Raw genomic sequence first — 20,450 nt, forward strand, 5'->3', positions numbered from 1 at the left:
AATGTATTAAATGGTTTTAAATTATTTTGGAGAAGGTACTACTAACATTAATTTAAGAGAGTTGAAAATACCAACTCAAATTGTTTTCTAAGTAAACTTTCAAACCTAGTGAGGCTCACAAAGTTGTTCACACACTGAGCCATCAGGCTGGACAAACTACCGTACTTTTTTGTGTATAAGACGAGGGTTTTTTACTCTAAAATAATGTTAAAAATCTGGGGTCGCCTTATACATGCATAGTGCAGAGGGGAGACGGGCTATTGGTTGCAGCCACGAGCAGGAGCTGGCCAGCAGCGATTTGGTGGGTGATTGGTGGCTGTGGCAAGGGCTGCTGTGGATTGGCTGTCGCTGCGGCAACTGGGCGTGCGAATGCCGGCTTCTGTCGGTGAGCGAGCAGACGCGTTGTGGCTTTGGCGACACTTGCGATTTGTAGCGTTTGTCAGTCGGGTTAGTATTTTTGGCACCCCCCCCCCAAAAAAAACGCTCAACAACCCTGGGCAATCCCCCCCCATTTTCTTACATTGGAGTCCCCCAAAATAGGGGTCATCTTATACATGGGGACATGTTATACATGGAAAAATAAGGTAGCTGCTTTAAAGCTGCTATCCTAATCTACATTGCTTCAAAAGAAATTAAAAATCAGCCCAATCTGCATTTGCTATAGCCATGAGATTTCTCTCTCAGGGATATCTCCTTGTAGGTTTTCAGCTACTCTCAGCATGCCCCAAATACAAGTTAGTGTCCCATCATAGACACATCAGACATGGTCTCAGTAACATAATTCCTTAACCCTTTCCTACTATCAAAGTACAGTAATAGATTTGTTTGATCAGCAGTGCTCCTGCCAGCATATCCTTTCTTCTAACAATTAAGGTAAATAATGGCCTGAAAGATCAGTGGTGGTGGTGGTGTTCTTATACTTTTCTCACAAACCAGCTGCAATCTGGCTTATCGGGCAAAGCTTAGTGGGAAGCAGTTCAGTGGTGAAAAGAACCTGTTGCCAGGCAGTTAGAAGTGAGGGCATGACCAGGACCAGATTAAGTAATTCATGAATGCCACCCCCCACAAAAGTTCCTTAAAAAACCACCAGCACCACCAGAAGTCATTCATTTATTTACAATTAAATATTGGTTAAAAGATGTGCTTACTGCAGTGACAAGTTTGATGGCGCATAACTGAAGTTCACTGACATTTTCTACAAAAAAAGGTGTTATCCCCATTGAAGAAACCTATTAACAGAAAAGGAAATATATACATAAATTCTCATAATACTTGATAAAATGAAAACAAAATCTTTTCAACAGAAAAAGACCTCTGATCATCGTCTTTTTAATTGTGTTCTCCAATTCCCATACTAGTCGCAGTAGCATACAACAGGGATGAAAAGTACCTCAGATTTAAGCAGAAAAACACATTTGTTTTCCTTGGGTATGTTGTAGTTATTGTTATTCAAAGATGCATATATTTTCCATATCATATATAACTGACTGTCCAAGTTGCCTTATAAAATAATTTTTAAAATCTAGTAGCTTAAATTTAAGAAGTTTCATTATTACTGCTTGTAAAAGAAAAAAAATATCCACTGGAGAAGAACTTTAGACCTGTGTGTGTGTGTGTGTGTGTGTGCAGAAGGGGAAGAGAAATCTAGATAAAATGGATCAAACTTACCTGAAGAATAGTGGTGTCAGTAAGAAGCTGTATCTCCAACAGTTCAGCCAAACTGCTAACAATATCACAAATTTTGTTGTATAACATCACGATTACTCTTTGCTTATGGGTAGAACACTTGGCACGCTTTGCTTTTGAGCTTAATACACCACCTAGTAAATTTTAAAACAAGACACATTTTTTAGAAATTTAGCACAATGCAACCATATTAGATATAAAGCTTCTCCTCACCAAGCTCATACATTTCTCTTATCTCCCGAGATGAAATACAGTGGTACCTCGGGTTACAAACACCTCGGGTTACAAACTCTGCTAACCCAGAAGCAGTACCTTGGGTTAAGAACTTTGCCCTAGGATGAGAACAGATATCACGTGTCAGCAGCGGGAGGCCCCATTAGCTAAAGTGGTACCTCAGGTTAAGAATGGTTTCAGGTTAAGAACTGACCTCCGGAACGAATTAAGTTTGTAACCAGAGGTACCATTGTATAGTCAACCAAGTTGACTATAATAAATCAAGTTGATTGTATGTATTGTATGTATGAGAGGAGAGAGACCTTCTGAAGGGAACACTTAACGAAGCTTTTACACCATTAAGTATGCAAATTAAATTTACTCAAATCAATTATGACAGGACACCAAATAATTTCAGACTATTCAGATCCCGACAGGATTTTCCCATAGTCAAAATTTTCAGGGAAAATGCAACTTATACTTTAAGTTGCAGCTGGCAGAGATAGCAATGGGAACCCTCTAAAGCACAAGCCAATATTTTGAAAAATACAAGAAGAACGTAATGAAAAAGAAAATAGACCGCTGTGATGTGCTTTGCATGGGTCTATCAACAGCTATATATCACTAGATCTGCTAGCAGCTATCAATGTCTGCTAGCTGCAATGTCCACGCAGTTGGAAGCAATAGGCTTCTCAATACCAGTTGCTGGAAACCACAAGAGGAGATAGTGGTATTGTGTTCAGATTCTGCTTGTGGGCTTCCCATGGGCAATCTGATTGGTAACTTTGAGCACAGGATGCTGGACGAGATGAACCACTGGTCTGTTCCAGCAAGGCCATTCATATGTTCTTATGGGGCTGTCCTTTCAATTGCTCCAAAATGAGCTGCTAGGTAGTCAATCAAATTGTTTTACACTTGTCTGAGCTTCACTTGCTGCCAGTCTCAATTCAAGGTATTGATAGTGACCTTTAATACTCCAAACAATCTGGGACCAGAATATCAACAGTTCCCTTTTTTCCATTACACCACATATACTTGGCAGTATTAATTTATTTTAGCCTCCCCAGCCCTCTCAGATCTCTCTCTATATTTTTAAATTTGTTGTTGGCAGACACTCTGGGCACACCAGTGGTGGAATAGAAAGGCGGGATATCAATACTTTAAACAAAATATATATCTAAGTAAAGCTGAAAAGGGCTTACTTTACATTAGAGTGGTTGGGGAAACCCAGCCAGATGGGCAGAGTATAAAGGAGGAGGAGGAGGAGGAGGAGGAGGAGGAAGGAGGAGAGGATGATGATTTTGGATCTGCATGTATATTCTCTACAATAGTATGATTTCAAAAGCAAGAAATATATCTGTTATACTAACCACCATGAGGGTCCAATCGGTAAACAGGATCATACTGAGGATAAAGTGTGTTCTGTAAGTGAAATTTAGTGTACTGAATAACTCTTTCTATTACATCTTCAATATATACAGCTTTGGGCATGTTGGGTGATGTCATGATGTTGATAGCTGTAAGACAGGCATCTGCAGATTTTGTGACTCTCTCCATGATCAAGTCTCTCCATAATCTTTCCTCATCTTCAGTGTCGTTATTCTGCAGAAAAATTCAGAGTGCTAAGTTTAAAAGAAAACATTTTTAAAAAGCAATCAGAGACAATAAATGTGAGCAAAGTTTACGCAGCAATAGTTAATATATCAATATGAAAAAGTTTAGTGATTACTGATATTTTAAAACCTCCCAAAAGCCAAATACAAACCAGGAATCTCTGTGATATATTGCACAATGCTACAATCTCAGAAAAACCCTTCCTGAAGTACAGTTGCCAACTTTTTCACCAGCTGTGCTCTTGCGTCTAATCAGCCAGGGCTTTTTTCTGGTTAGTAAGCCTCACCCAAAATGACCCTGCAGAATAACAGTGAGTGAGGCTCACACTATTCATGGCAGTATTGGAGCCTTACTCAGTATTTCTTCATCCATTGAGATAAACTCTTATAGAACATCATTTCTGATAAAAAAAAATCTACTCTTTTCCATCTTCTGTTAACCAAGTAGGAAACCATGTCAGGAAGGAAGGATCAACACAAAAACAGAGAAAAGTCACTCTGGAAGAGCTCCTGTTCTAACTAAGGAATCTGTATTTCCAATGCAAGTGCATTCAGCTATTTCCAGTAAGAGGGAAGTAAGAGCATTACCTCCCTCTCAAAGTGGAAGGTAAACAAGTCACTCTAAAGTCTAATTCTGTGGAATCTAGCATGATGTGGATAAGGCATTATATAGCGGTCACAACACTTTGCTACAGTGTTCCTTTAGGCCAGGGGTTGTCAACATGGTCTCTAACGCCCACAAGTGGGCGTTTCAGGATTCTAGGTGGGCGGTAGGGGGTTCTACGGCACAAGCTGAATCCTCCTTCCATTGAGAACTGGTGGGTGGTAAGGAAATTTTACCATCAAGAAAGATGCATTAGTGGCCAGTAGGTATAAAAAGGTTGACTACCCCTGCTCTAGGCAAACCAACAGAAAGAGAAAAAATAGAATGTAGATCTTGACACAAGTCAGTCACAGAAGTCAGTTAAGAAGTCAGTTACAATAATGGAAAACAGCCTTTGAGAACAAAAAACATGCAGACATATCACTGATTGAGAAATAAAAAGCAATATGCATGTATGTAAATTGTCCATCCCAAGCCTTCAGGTGAGTTTACATTTCAAAATAAAAATTGGACACTAGAGGGCAGGCATGTGCCAACTCTAAGCTTGAGAGGTCCAGAATTCCTGTTTTCCACAGATGCATCTTTAGACTTTATACTTTCAGTGTCAAATTCAAGAAAGGTAGCCACAGTCTTCTGCTAGAGTAAATACAAATAGCCTTGGTTAGCATCTGTGATTCCCTCGGTGTGTGCATTGCTAAGTGAGCAAAAGCCTTTTGCACTGCAGCCACCAACATTAAGAAGGAAGTGTAGAAGAGGTCAGGGAGAAGGAAATGGAATGGGGGCGGGGGGGGGGAGAGGGAAGGAAACAGATGTGAGGCAGAAAAATGTAACAAAATGGGATGCACAGAAGCCTAGGTAATGGGAAGAGAAAGTTGGGGGGGGGGGGAATACATCGGGTACAGAGGGAATACAGAAAAGTATATAGACTGCAGGGAGAACAGAAAGGTAGCAAATGGGATACAAAGGTATTTGGAAATGGGAGCAGAAAGTGGGGAGGCTAGAGAGGAGAATGCAGGTCTATGGTGGTATAAGGAAAGAGAAAAGTCTCTACTTGGAGAGAGATAATAAACAGCAGTATGGGACATGGAGAAATGAAAGGTCAAAAAATTAGCTAAAGAGAACACTGGTTAGTTAAAATTATAACATGATGCTTGTCTTCAGTTAATGTATCAGGGATGTCCTGTTGATAAAATATAAACAAATCCTTTGTGGTTATTCGAGTTGTGCATACCTAGACTAGTAGAACCTCTATTTCAATCTAAAGAGGCTCTCTGTAGAAATGACTTCCTAGTAAGTTACTTAGATTAGATACTATTTTCTCTATGTGACATTCTCAGCTGAGGTTGCTAGCAATGTCACAGTATACTCCATGCCATCTGAACCAGCCTTATTAGGATTCCTCAAGTGCAGTCTCCAGTTCAGAAGGAGAGCTGGAGAGGCTATTTCTAGCCTCTCAATTAATGTATAAAATAAATACAATGATACTAGCATCATTTAGCAACTTACATGGTTAAGAAGAGTAGAAAGCTTTGAACCATCTTGAATATTCTTCTCCAATATGTTCAGGACTTTCACTGTTTTTTCTGTTGAAAGCTAAAAACAGAACATTTTATCTACCAATTATCCTTCATGGATATGATAATCTCTATGTCCACCACTTGGACTTATAAACAGAGTAGTGTCTTTCATCCTCAAATTGTGTATCCTTCCTTTCACTTGCCAATTAAAAAAGTAATGGCTCCAAATAAAATTGGAAGTAGATCCTAGTTCAGCTCAAGGTTAGGATTTGGAGGGCAGGGACTGTCTCCTAGTGCCCAGACAGAGCTCGGACTAGACTGCAGGCAACTCTCAAGTTACATTGGGATTACAGTCCAGATAGCACCTAAAGCCAAAATAATGTATCGTCAAAACCCATGGGGTTCTTGAGTGGGTGGTCTTCCCAAACGGGGTTTCCTGGGATGCTCACCCCATTTTTTCCATCTTTTAAATTTATTTTAATTTCTTAATTTGCCAAGAGCATAAAGCTGAATAAGTTGTGAGTTACCAAAACAAATAACAAATGTCTCTGTATTTAACTGACAGCAGACACTTGTCTTTTACGTTTTGTCCCAAATGCCTTGGAGATTAAAGAGCTCTCAGATAACATCTCTTCCAGATGAAAAATATTTGTTGAAGAATCCCTCTGTGAACAAAAATCTGCTGCATTCTTCATTTTTAAGGCAGCAATAACTTACCCTGTCCATAATGCCCATTGCCTTAATTTTAGCAGATTCACTGCCCAATTCACTAAGTTGATGCTTTCCCAATAAAAACTCCTGAGGAATTTCATCATCATCACCTAAAGAAGAAGAAATTGAAAGATTTCATTTTTCTTTTCAATGCAACAGCATGACAGAGCCATTTTAAGATAGACATCAATATCTCAAGAAAGTTAGAGCTGCTGTTTTTATTTTATCTTTGTTCCTTATTTTTCCAGTCTTCAGTTCACCTTAGTTGTGTATCAGTTTGCATTACTTTTAAAGTCCACTAATAATTTGTGTGCATTTTCATGTGCATTTCACCTAATATATACTTTTTGTATGCAATTTTGCCTAATATACACATTTTTGTGTACACTCTCCCCAAATATATGCTTTTTTATAAGCATATTTTTGTTGCAGAAATGCATCACAGTTCATGTATCAGTTTGGGAGATGGGATTATGAAGAATGTGAGCCCAACTAATTTCTCCATCCCTCTCAACTACACAAGTATAGGCTAGAAGATTGTCTCTCAAAACCTAGCTCAGAGTTTCTCAAACTGCTCCATAGATCAGATCCATTCAATGGGTCCACTGAAACATTGCAGAAGAATTGAGAAGTTATGAACTTTAAATTTTTGTGATGACAGAAACTGAAGCTATTTTGAGCAGGGTTCTAAAGTTTTGAGCAGGGTTCTAAAGTTCATGATCCAGGGGGACCCCCTATGCCATTCCATGGTTTAATATGCATGAGAAGTGTGCTTCTGAATGCTGCTCAAAAGTCTTGGCTTTGATCCTTCTGTGTGACTTGAATGCTGGAAACAAATCATAAGCATTGGCATGTTGTCAAGCAAACCTTGGCTCACATTTTGTTTCCCCCCAATGAAACACAAGTGGTACACAGAAGATGACTTAGCTACTATTCATGGTTTATTTAGTGAGAAGCAAACCACAAGCCTGAGTCTAGATGACACAACAAGCTGCTCCTGGTGCAGCCAAGAAAGCAGGAGGAGCGAAGTGGTGACTCCACCAGTACACTGTTCAATTGCATAAAACAATTAAGGTGTAAATGATGTGTATGTCTGCAAGTACAGCAGTTAGAGATCCCTGGCAAAAGCTGGGTAAAAAAAACCCTGAATTTCAGAACAAAAGTCTAAGCAACACAATCATTCCACCCTGTCTAAACAGGAATTTTTGTGCTGGTTACAATGACTATTCTTTCTTGAATTCTCAAGCAGTGCCATGGGGAGGGGGAGTTTTAGGAAAATAATGTTCAAGTCCACTAAATTTGTCAGTCAAAAAAGGCCAATATATATAGCCATCTATGTATCATTTGATAGGAAATGGGTTATTTACCAAACGCAGTATAATCCATGTCTTCCAAATTGTCCAAAATATTTTCTACTGAAGCGCTGAACCTCTTGAAGGTAGACGAATCCATCATTTCTAATAAAAATATGAAGTATAGTATATTTGAGCCATGATCAATTAATGGCAACTAACAATGGCAAAGACATTAAAGGTAGGAAACAACGGCAGCAGCAACCTTACCTTCTGGTGTTAGCTTTGGTTCATAAGCTTTCCTCTTCTTTTGTTTCTCTCTTTTCTTCATTTTTCTAGCCACTTAAAATATAAAATGGAACATTTCCATAAATGCTTTCTTATATGGTAATGCAAATATTGTGTTCAGACATCACTATAATCATGGTTTATGGAGATGGGAATGAGCTCAGCCTCCTCCCTGGCTCATATGCTCTCCTCTCCTCCTGCTGTATGGCTGTGAGAGGAGACAGGAAACTTTTGCTTCCGCTTTCAGTTACCTGAAGCTTAGCATTATGTCCAAACCCTAAACTGAGGTTAATCTTAATTATGGGTTGTTGAAATAAACTAGCTTCACAGCCAAGGTTAACAGCTTCCAAGCAAGCCAGGATCACAATTCAAATTCAAACCATGTTTGACTTCCAAATCCTGACTTTTTTCAAAGTCATTAACCATAGTTCCTGGTTCACATGAATGGAAAGCTATGGGCAATTGCAGCTTCCTGGTTTGTTTTGTTGCCTACATAAAAGGAGAAGTGACACAGGGGCTATGTGTAGGTGCATGCATCTCATGTATTACTGTGGCTTATTAAGCCAAGATTTCATCGTGTGAGTGCAGTAATTCTTAGGTTCAGGTAGCTGTGTCACATTTAATCAATCTCAAAAACTTCCACACTTCTCCTTGGGGACATACTGGAGTAGAAGGGGAATACAAGCCAGGGGAGACTAGGCTTCTTCCTGTCACTATAAAGTATGGTTTATCATGACATTCAATATGACCAATACAACTTTAAAACTATCTGTCAGTAAGTCAGGTTCTTAAGAATCCTTTTTTTAAAAAATAAGCCTTAGGAAAAAATTATCACTAATGTGAGAGCAAGTTTAACAGTGGTGTGATAATTACCCTCACTGAGGCTAGGAGGGGGAGAATAATCATCTACATCCGAGTCTTCTGGACTACGATTGCGATATCGACTGCTACCAGAGCTCCTCCTTCCTTCATGATAGTGGCTACTCCTTTTATGGTCTCCAGAAGCTCGTCTGTCATGTTCTTCATATTGCCAAGCTTTATCATCCTCTCTATCCTTTTTATGCCTTTTCCGAGAAGCTAGAAATTAACACACTGTTATGAATGCAAAGTCCAGTTTAAAGAAACCCAACTTATCTTCCAGCTAGGAGCAATTCACAAGCATTTTTTCACTTCTTTCTTGGTGCAGTAGTAATCATGGAGGACAAACTGATAAAGCTCGTTGCTGAATTCTACTGAAAGTTTTCAAGCACAGTATTCAATATATAGAAACATGGAAGCCCATCCTTTCCTGTTTCTGCTCCCAAAAGCTTGTTCAGCCTTTTATTTCTTGTCTAAGGTTTTGCTGTGCTTACCTGGGCTCCATCTCACCTTGGATTTTTGGGTCAAGATCTGTATAAGCTATTCTTATGGTTGATGTCTGACTTTCATTTGCTGTTTTCACTTCAGAAATTCCCACTGCTAAATATATAGGCTGAGGTGTGGATTGTTTGTTTGTTTGTTTGTTTGTGGTAGTGCTAGTTTTTTTTTTTTAATTAAGCAGCAACATCCCAGATGTGCATGCAGAACTGACTTGTGTGCCGGCCACTTCTTTGAAACCTTGATGCTGTTCCAGAATTCCTTTACTTACATTATTCCTCTTGCTCACTGAAACAAACATGTTCTCTCTTCTTTACATTTTCATCCCTGGATCCAAATCTCATCAGGTGTTCAGTTTATATGTCTGATTCTCACTTTTCAGGCTCTCAAAAGTTGGAGGGGAGCCCTTAAATATATATATATATTGATGTTCCTGCCTGGACTCTACATTAATCTGACCCTCTTCTTGATAAACCTAATGTCTCTTATTCCATCAAACTTCTGCAACCTTTCTTCTTTTGCCTCTCCCTTAATAAGAAAATTAGTATGTTCCAGAAAAGTTTCAAAATGTAAGTTTGAATTTCCCTCCTATGCCTTTTCTCCCTCTTACTCTTTATAAATTGCCTATTGGTTGAAATTAGTGTTCCTTGACTGGATAAAACTGTGTATCTCTAGCTTCAGTTACTGAAAGGTATACTTTTTAGCTAAAACTTTGATTTTCATTTCAAGACCAAGGACACCATTATCTGCATTATTCTTTTCCATTTCCCCCTAATTCTTTTAATTTTGTTTTAGAAATACAATTAAATTGCAATACACTTTGTTTAGGGGCCTATTCATTTTATCTTCTTGTAAATAAAGCGTATCTGTAGCACCATGAAAGCAGTAGGACAGGAACCCAGAAGTAGGCATGTGCATATTATTTTCCACTCCAAAATTTTTCAAACCCTTCCACTGAACCATAAAACCTTTCTTCTGATGTTTCTTTACATTTTGTTCACTTTTTGCTCAGTTTCTAGGAAGGGAAGGAAAACATAGTAAGCCATCTTTTGCAGCCCAACTAGTTCATTAAAGGTGATTAATTTTTCTATAAAACACAACTTCCTGAAGCACCACAGATGAGTTCTCAAAATAAATTTGTTCACTGTTTAAAGAAAAAGAGCCATGTATGAGTTTCATGACTGTGTTTATCTCTGTATTGTAGTGAATTCCTATTAAGTGACCTTTGTCTAAGTCAGGCATAGGCAAACTCAACTCTCCAGATGTTTTGGGACTACAACTCCCATCATCCCAAGCTAACAGGACCAGTGGTCAGGGATGGTGGGAGTTGTAGTCCCAAAATATCTGGAGGGCCGAGTTTGCCTATGCCTTGTCTAAGTTATCTCCCCAAGAGTTACCATACTACACCAGCATACCTCAACACAGCCTACTATAGTTTCCTCAATATGTCTACAGTACCCTACACAAGAAAACCATCCAGACTTGTGAAGGAGAGCCAGTAGCTAAATTCTGTCTCAGCTCCTATTTGCTTTTATCTAAGGTACTCAAAATGTGACACTGCAGGTTACTTAGCTGTTTCCTTACTATGCTGAATCAGGAAGTGATTTACTTCAGACACTGTGTTACTCGATGAAGACCACAGAATGCTGGGAGTGTGTATACCTACTTGGTCCCCCCCCCCCATGTGAACTACCCTGGCCTCATCCTTGCTCATCTGGCAGAACTGATTAGGAAGACACCACAAACCATTTTTAACACAATATATCACCGTTATCAAAATGAGAAATCACCACTCTACTTACTTTCAAAAGCCACTTCACTGTCATTGTCATCATCAGAACTGATTTCAGCGTATTTTGGTTTTTCATTTACTGTGCTACGCTTACGTTTGTTCATTTTCACTCGTTCACAGAGAGGCATGGTAGATTCAATTTCTGCTAGGAGTTCTGGAGGTAATTCCTTTAACACTGACTGATCTATGCTACCTATCAATGAAGAGTACACTGTGAGTGAATAAGGTTCTAAACAAATTAATATTTGCATGTGTTGATTAGCACTTTCACCTGTCCTTTCACACAGTATCACAATATAGTTTCTAAAACTTAAAAAGTTATAGCAACTAGCAACACACAGCATTATCAGCAAAAAGACCTAATTCAAACTTTAAAGTACAAATTGTTAATTAAAATATCAAATCAATCAACAGCTCTTGTTTGCAAAAAATAAAACTTTAAAAGATCATCTCCCTCTCAGAAGCAGTCTACTTCAGCATGACTCTTCATAAGCACAATACACAATGTTTTATTTGCACCCATTCATTACCCATCTCATATTTGCATATGTAAGCAGATTGTGCATGTAACCAGATGAAGGCAACTTTGAAAAGCTAGTTATGTTAACAAAATGCATATTCCCAACTTATAGCAGAGCAACTTTAGATACGCTGGCATCATTTATAACAAGCATACTGTACAAACAAGTGGCAAATACATCAATAATACAGTTCAATTCAAGGACGTGCCCCCTCCTGCCCTCAGCAAAGCCTTAACACAGTGAGCTGTGTTGCAAGCAGCTGACAGTAACTGCTGAACATTGGGTGAAGGTGCCTCCCACAAGTTTCTGCTCACAAAAGGTGCCTCTCTCCCCACCCCCATACTTTCTGGGAGTCACCTTCAAACGATGTGGGAAATGAAAAATTCCCTACAGAAAAAGAAAGCGTTGGAAAATTTTCCATTTCATATGTTCATTAACAGCAATGAAAGAATGTCAAATGCAAAGAAGGCATTAAGTAAGCTTGGCAGTTTCAAAATTTTTAACTTTGTTTACTGAATACAAGCAAAGCAAGCATGCTAAATCAGATCATTCTCTCTAGTCTCTGCTCCCCTCCTGTTCTATTTATCCACAGTGAGCTGCAACATAACCACTGTGAAAACAAGGATCTTTCTCCAGTTATGAGAAATGAGGCACTACCCTTCTTTAACAGAACAAATGACTGAGGATGAGATAAAACTCAGACACCTCTTCTCCCACTTTGACCACCTGATGCATACTTCCACCCTCTAGATTGTTCAGTTATCTAAAATGTTTAATACATCCGTCATGAAAGCTGTTCACGTGCTCAAATTTAAGTCTCTGACCCAGATATTAGTTATAGATCAAGAGCTATTTAAATAAACCAGTTTTACATTAACTATCAAAGTATGCTTGTTTTACAGCTTAGTTACTATTGTCTCAGGCACATCTATGAAAGGAAATAGTTCATTTTTCGAAGTGACAATGAAATCAAGAAATAAACCCAAATAATGACAACATTCACATATCACAGTGAGCCAGAAACCATGGTGTACCATGCACAAGCCCATTATACCTACTCTGCTCCTCCCTGCTTGTGCTGACGAACATAGCTTACCACGGACATGTGAATGTAGCCATTTTTAAAATGCTAAAATGGGAGTTGTAGTTCCAGCATCAGTGACCATACAGTAATTGCTCTATTTAAGTATAGATCCCATATTTTGCAACCAAACATAGATTGAAAGCTAGCCACTCTTCTACATTCAGTTAATGTTTACAGAAATAAAGACATATAATACACTGATGCCTTCAAATATATATTTTTGAAATTTGCATTAATTATAGTTACACGTGTGTGCAATATTGAGCAAAAACATTTAAAGGAAAGGATATTAATAACTGAGAAAGGACTACCATGCGTAGAAATGAGTAAATTAGCTACAACCTGGACAAGAACAGAAATGCAAAACAAGCTGAACATGGTTAACTAGGTGTACATGGCTGATCATTGCTTATACTGTACAATATTTACTAAAACAAATTAATTTCCACTTTCTAGGTTGATATGCAGAATTAAACAGTTAGCACTAAATCTTCATCTGAGGCTCTTCCTTGTGTGCTTCTGTCAACTGAGCTTCAGCAGGTGGCTACAAGTGAAAGAATCTTCTTGATAGTGGCATACTTCCTCTTCAAAGAATTCCAGACGGCACTTACTGCAATGCCTTCTCAGCACCAAATACTGTTTTATTTTCACAAACCTACTAAATCATGATTTTTTTGAAAAATAAAAAAATCTCTTTGTTTTCTTTTATCTGTTTTGATCCAAGTATACTTTGTTGATAAGGTATTAAACAGGGAAATGATTATGTAATCATTATTTCCCGAAAGCTAGATAATCTAGGCAGACTGGTGACTTCTGTGAAATTCCAACTTTAGGACAAGCCTACACCTGGAATTTTTAGAGCCATGTTTGTTTCATTATAACAAGCTAATAAATATTGGTCATACTCAGTGTAGACCCACTGAAATTAAAAGACATGACTTAATTTAGACCCATTAAAAGTCCACATTGGTTATACTTAGCTGGATCAAACAGAAAGTATTGTATTTTACTATTTTTCTGAAAAATGCAGCAGGTTACCACCAAAGATGAAAGCTAGAAACCCTAAGAAATAATGCCCAAGTAAATATATAATAAACTCAATTCCACAGCTAGGCTGAAATAAAAACATGTACTTTTCCTGTGGGGTAGAAAATCAACACCTACAATACTTTTATCTTTGTTAAACAACCTTTTTGGATAATCAAGCTATATAAGTACAATCTAATACAAAACAATCCCTAATATGTTTACACAAACTGATTTAGGAAAGTCATGGTTAGGAACAACAACAACAGCAACAGCAACAAGAAAAACCCTCTTTACCAAAATTAAAATTTAGAATAAAACACACGATACTAAACATAATGGATAAAAACTTGAAAACCTACCTTTGTTTGATCTGGATGACTTGTTCTTGTTAGGTTTAAAACAAGAGCTTCTAGATTTGTCTTCTCTATCCTTAATAATTTTTTGTACATCATCCAAAGAAAGCTTCTGCAGAACAACAACTGGTTTAGCTCCTTTATTTAGATCCTCCACAAGCCCAATCTTCTCAACTTTGTCCTTCGGTTCACCCTTAATTTCTGATTTCCTTGCTTCGTGCATGACATTACCATCTTTATCACGTTTGATTTTTGGAATGATAAAGTGTTTCAAAGCCCCCGATCTTCCCCCCAACAAATAACTGGGAAATTCCGCTTTATTGTCTGTGTGTGCTTTGTTACTATCCATTTTGCTCTTATTACCATCTGTCCTTCGTTCATCTTTACTGTTGTGTGATTTAAAACCCGGTCTATCTGGCCTTAATTTACCAATATCACTTTTACTTTCTTGTTTAATACGAGGGCTGTCAGGTCTTGGTCTCTGATCCCCAGATGACAGCCTATCCCGGGACTCACCAGACTCATGCCTGTGTTTTCTGTCTAGTTTTTCAGGTTTTGTGTTGTCAGATTTAATGACATATTTAGAGTCATGCTCGCCCTTACTCGAAGACCTCAAATACTCAGGTCTTCTCAGCTTGGATGAATCTCCTCTGTGTCTTTCTGATTCACCCCTGTCCTCAGATTTTTGTTTAAGGTTATCATGATCCCGTCTTAGAGAGTCAGAAACTGAACGTCCATCTGTCCTCTGTTTTAATGCATCAGGCCTTTCAGATTTCACTCTGGAAGGATCAGATTTCATGTCCATTTTATATTTAGATATATCAGGCTTCTTTTCTGAAGATGATTTACCAGAATCCCGCCTGTTTTCATGTCTGTGTTTGGGGGTTTCTGGCCTGCCTTCATTCTTCTGCTTTGGGGTTTCTGGCCTGCCTTCATTTTTCTGTTTTGGAGTATCTGGCCTCACTTCATTTTTCTGTTTTGGAGTCTCAGGTCGTTGCCTTATTTCCTGTTTGCCATTATTCTGCTTGCTCTCGTTTGGTTTCACATCCACCTGTCTACTCTCATGTTTGCTCTCATGTTTAATTTCTGCCTGCTTGCTTTCAGTGTGTTTAGTTTCTATCCGTTTACTCTCATTTTGCTGCACTTCTGCTTGTTTGTTTTCATTGTGTTGTATTTCCACCTTTACACCTTCGGAATCTGACTTTTTCCTAGGGATGTCAGGGTGGTTTTCAGATTTTAGTTTAAGTACTCCAATAACATCCTCTTGAGGAACAAAAACAGAACCATCGTTACACTGCTTTATCTCTTCAGGCTTTTTGATGATGTCAGAGTCCTGAGTAGCAGTTGCCTGAGAGTCCGCCCGTCCTGCTTGTTGTAGATCAATACTAACCATCAAGGCTGGCCTCGACCCATTTCCTGCAGAACCTGTCTCCTGAGAAGCTGGTTTATTTCCTCCAGTAGCACCTCCAGCCTCCTGTGGATAGGAATCTTGTTTTCGTTTCTTCAAAGGCTTATCTGCAAATCAAAGAAAGAATAAATTAAAAATCTTCATTTTAGTGAATTTATCAAGGAAATGAAACATATGCATTATTGTATGTTCATAGACTATGACATATAACTGGACTGCTGTAGAAAACAATATAACTTAAAATGAATTAGGGAAAGCTAGTGAGATTTAAAAACAAAACAGTCACACTAAATTATGTTTGAACCATCTACAGCAAGATAGAACCAACTATACCAGCAAGAACGGGAAATAATTAAATTTCATCAACATTCATTAAATAAATAAATATTCTTTGAGGAATAAATATGATTCTGAATTACATCTGTAACCTGAAGCATCTGTAACCTGAGGTACCACTGTATTCTGTCTAAAAGATTTGTGGTTAGCAATGAGCTTTTACAAAATTCCTGACATCCACCAGGGGGAGCCCTGAGCTCTGCTGCCTGCCAATGCAAGAACTGCTAGGCAATGCTTATTTCCAAATGTATCAGCGGGAAATGATAGGATTTGATTCCCTCCTCCCTCCCCCCCCCCCCACGGGGTTGAGCTAAGACTTCACCTGTTCTGGTGGTCACTTTCATTTTCTATTTTAGTTCTGTGGCTCCTTACTCCTAAACAAACAGCCCACAATTTGGGGTAACAAAAGGGAAGTAAACAAAACAACTGTAGTAGCACCAAAGGGGGAGAGGAGGAAGCAAAGTAAAAATAAAAACAAAAACATCACCAATTCAAAAATATACAATAGGAAAAGCACCAGACCAAGAAAAGGCAAGTCCTCAACAGTGAGCAAGGAGACTCAATCATCACCAACTGCAGGCAGGAAAAGTCAGTCTGGTGTGAGGGATCACTCCTCCCACTGGAGAGGAGGCAAAAGGCTTCAGTGAACCTGCCTGTTCCTTCCAGTAGGCAGTGCCATCTCTATGAGGAACACCATCCATCATTCTCTAGTAAACCCTCCCCTGCCCCCAAAGTAAGGAACTTAAAAAACTAAAGGTAGCTAAACTAGGTCTCTTTAGTCCTGGCCGCTGAAGCAGTGGTGGAAAAGGCGGAGGAAAACCCAAATTTCTGAAAGTCAGGTACCATAACACTATAAAAGTGAAGGTGGAAAGAAAATCATTGCACAGAGAAATCCTGCCTCCTACTTGACTGAGCATAGAGCAAACCAGTGCCTGGATGATTGGATAGTGCCAAAGAAAGAAATGACTAGTATTCAACAGTCACAAAGTTCATTAATAAATCTATAGCTCTTGTACAGATTTTTAGGACTACAGAAATTATAGTCCAGCAATCAGAACTCAGACCATCAGCCATGTCTTGTGGTCAGCATGACAACCCACCTATTTTTACAGTCCTCAGGAGAATGAGTTTTGCCAAGGCAGAGTGGCTTGGGGAATCAGAAAGTAAACAGACATTATACACCTGTACACTTAAAACTTCATTATTTTTGTTCTCCTGGCATGCATTTGTTTGTATCCCTAAATACAACAATTTTAGTTGAACCAAAATTTTTCAAAAGCCTTTTTTTCTGAAAGAATTTGGAGATTTCACCCAGAAAAATATGTCACTTTGAAAATTTTATCTGAATGCTCTCCACCATTTTTTGTGGTGAACACTTTTTCCTTCTACAATGCCTTGGAATGGTGTTAGGTCCAGGCAATGTAAAGAATGCAAAATGGTGGCCAGGCTGCCAACAGTTTCTTGCAACAGCAGTGGGGGGATTAATCAGAAAAACAAGCTATACTACTGCTTTATAAGTTCTTACATCGGTTGTATCAGTATCCATTAGCTACACTGATTAATGAGCTCTGATCCACAAGTACTATATTTACCTGTATGGATATTCTAAAAAAACTACTGTATGTATTCCTTATTCCTTATTTATTCATTATTTAATATGCAAGTTGCTCAGTATTATTTTTGTTGTAATTCATTGTAAGTAATGTCTTTAATTTCATTATCAGCTGACGAAGAGTCTAGTTCAAAACAGTTCATCCAATCCGGATATACTGTACTGCTTATTTGCTGATTGCTGTTGAATTCGTTACGTTGGAGCACCCACCACGATACTTCTTGGGCATCGAAAGGCATCCTGCCTGCATCATGGTGTTCCTCACCAGTAACTCTTTACAGTAACTGTTTGGTTATGAACCGATATATATTATTTGGATATTACTTACAAATTGTAAACTCTGGATGACATTCTACTACCAATTATAATATATTTATCACATTCATTAGCCGCATGTTGCTGTTGTGTTTCAATAGATATAACTACATTTACAATGGCAAGCCTAATCCCATTTCTCCTCTCTCCAGAAAAATGATGAAATGCTTATTCCCCCTTCCCCATCCCCAATTTCTCTGTCCATAAATAGGGTTGAGAATTACAATAGATGATTTGCATACAATTAGTTTAGATTACAAAACTACCAATAGTGGACATAAAACTGTCTTTTTAAAAATATGTATTAAATCCATCTCCTGATAAGAAAAAGAGTGAGACACTAGTAGAAGGAAATAGTTAATAGTTAAACAATTACCTCTGAACTCTGAAGGATGTAATCAGATTCTTTGACTTTTCATTGAATCAAAGATCAAAGTGACTGAAATCAGATCATATATAATCCTAGGAAATGAGATCCTTAAGCTCAATATTTAAATATGGCAAACACACCACAGAAAACAGCACAACATAAAACATGGCCACTTCCTTTTTGTTCACTTACAGGTATGTGCATACTAGAATGAAATTAAGAGAAGTCTTATAATCTCTAGAAATTTCTTAATTTTTGGAATTTTGGATAGAATTTCCTGCATACAACAGAAAACTGGAAGAAGCTTAAAACTGTGATGATGCAACTCTCTGGCTTTGTGCATGAAAGGTGTGTGGAGACTTCAACACACACTCGGTGCATCGAACCATTCAAAAAGGTTGTGGACATATGTAGCTTTTCAGTTGTTTTAAATAATTTCCGCAAGTCAAACCAATTGCTTCTCCTTTCATTGGATAAGGAATCTCAGCACAGGACTTCAGTCATGGCTTGGAACTATGTTATTCTAAATGCATGCATTTTTACACATACTGACTCACAGTCCATCAATGCCCACCTAAAACTGTCATTATTTGCTCGAGTTATGTTGCCTAGCCCACTATCTCCAGGATCTATTCAAGCATTACAGACCCCTGGATTTACCTCACTAAAACAACAACAACGAGCACTCCAATTTGAGATCATCCAGAATCTCAACTTATCCTATGTTCTGTAATTTATGAATCAGATTTTATATATTATCCATTCCTTGAGCCACATAATTAATAGAAGCTGCACTGACTCATGTAGAATGTTGATGGATAGTCAAACAATTTGATGTTGATCTGTGTATTTTTAACTCAGGAAATGAATTTTCAATTAATAGTATCAAACTTACAGTGGTATCTTTCAGTTCATTTTTCTCAAGCTCTCACTAGTAGACAATGTGGCAAGGCAAAAAGCTGCTATGATACAGTTATAATTCAGATCTCCTGGGCTACTAAATCTTTTAAGTATATCTAACTGGGCACAAGATTTGTTCTGACTGTCAAGCTTTCCTCAACATACCTTGAAAAGCGTAATCCACGCATCACAGCAGCATTTTTAGTTTACATATCCCAAATATCTGGGAATGGGTTGAGGGGAGGGGAAAGCAGAATGTTTTTTTTTAAAAAAAAAATGTTTATAAAAAAGCAAAAAAAGGTAAATATGGATTTGTAATGATTAGGAAGCCGATTTCAGGACACCTTCATATTGTGTCACTAACATTAAGATGTAACACACGTTTCTGCACCAGCTGTAAGAATACATAAGTGAGAATGATCTGATAAATTTAGTAAAAGTATTAGATTTACAAGAGAAAAAAGAAACACTAAATCTGTATACAAGTAAAGTAATGCCAATCAACACTTTGAAACATAATTATGCTAAACCATTAAAACAGATTAAAGCTTCATTAAAGGGAAAATGAATTTTAGACTTTGTATCACACACTTGGTGTCTTCTGACAGCTGAAATAGTGACCTGGTATGGTACGGGCTTCCATCACTGAAATATAGCTCTACTGTTGTAGTAAATTATGCAGGACATGGCATTCTTATCTAATGGCACAACAGTGATTGCATCAGATTATTAGGGAAAGGCACTCCCAAACTTTTCATGTTGGTGACACACTTTTTAGACGTGCATAATTTTGCAACACAGTAAATCAGTTTTATTAACAAATTAGAGGTTAAACTAACCACTTTCCAGCCCCGGTAGGAGCACGGAGAGCATTCACGAGACACACCGCAGCCAACATGCTGACGTGTCACAACACACAGTTTGAAAAGTTCTGCTCTACCTGCTACCTATCCTTCCCATAGCACCATCTATTTAACATCTTCTCAATCTCACAGGGTATGGAAAGCATTCCTGTTACTATAGGATCTGATACCTCTCTCCCACGTCTGCAGCAGCTGCAAGGCATGTGTGCATTGCACCCATTGTCCCAGCTCTAGGTTTAACCCAGAAGAGGGAAACATTCCTCCATTGTCCATACTGGCAAAGACACAACAAACAAGGGCAATTCCCATGGTCTTATCAGGTGCTATAAAATTTACTGAGAGCTATCATTTCAAAGAAAAAAAGAGGTAGCATGTATGCTGATTGGACTATTTCACTGGACCAATGGAGCTAAAACAATGTCATCTACACTGATTTCAGAAGAACTAATGTAAGTGTTTGTATTTACAAACCATGGTATCACTGATATCTTATACCTCCTAGATATTTCAGATTTAGAAAACTGGTGGTGTTGTATGTTAGCAATGCTCTGCCGAATTACTTGAGATGTCCAATTTTAACCAATTAT

The 20,450-nt window shown here is 38.2% G+C and overlaps 1 protein-coding gene across 7 annotated transcripts in view; it reads right to left on the reverse strand.

Moving 5' to 3' along the window:
- Nucleotides 1-20,450, reverse strand: part of NIPBL (NIPBL cohesin loading factor) — a 129,168-nt gene that overhangs the window by 27,912 nt on the left and 80,806 nt on the right. For 4 of the 7 annotated variants that reach the window (XM_083402579.1, XM_083402580.1, XM_083402577.1 and 1 more), the window contains 10 exons: nt 14,062-15,574; nt 11,083-11,261; nt 8,798-9,001; nt 7,907-7,978; nt 7,712-7,801; nt 6,351-6,454; nt 5,623-5,709; nt 3,270-3,501; nt 1,669-1,820; nt 1,149-1,229 (listed from right to left, as the gene is read on the reverse strand). In XM_083402579.1, coding sequence (XP_083258705.1) covers nt 1,149-1,229; nt 1,669-1,820; nt 3,270-3,501; nt 5,623-5,709; nt 6,351-6,454; nt 7,712-7,801; nt 7,907-7,978; nt 8,798-9,001; nt 11,083-11,261; nt 14,062-15,574 — 2,714 coding nt within the window. Of the gene's footprint in view, nt 1-1,148; nt 1,230-1,668; nt 1,821-3,269; nt 3,502-5,622; nt 5,710-6,350; nt 6,455-7,711; nt 7,802-7,906; nt 7,979-8,797; nt 9,002-11,082; nt 11,266-14,061; nt 15,575-20,450 lie in introns of all 7 variants that reach the window. The other 3 variants (XM_083402581.1, XM_083402578.1, XM_083402583.1) reach the window with 1 other exon arrangement.

Source organism: Podarcis tiliguerta (assembly GCF_965153285.1).
Source record: "Podarcis tiliguerta genome assembly, chromosome: 11".
Taxonomy (NCBI): Eukaryota; Metazoa; Chordata; class Lepidosauria; order Squamata; family Lacertidae; genus Podarcis; species Podarcis tiliguerta.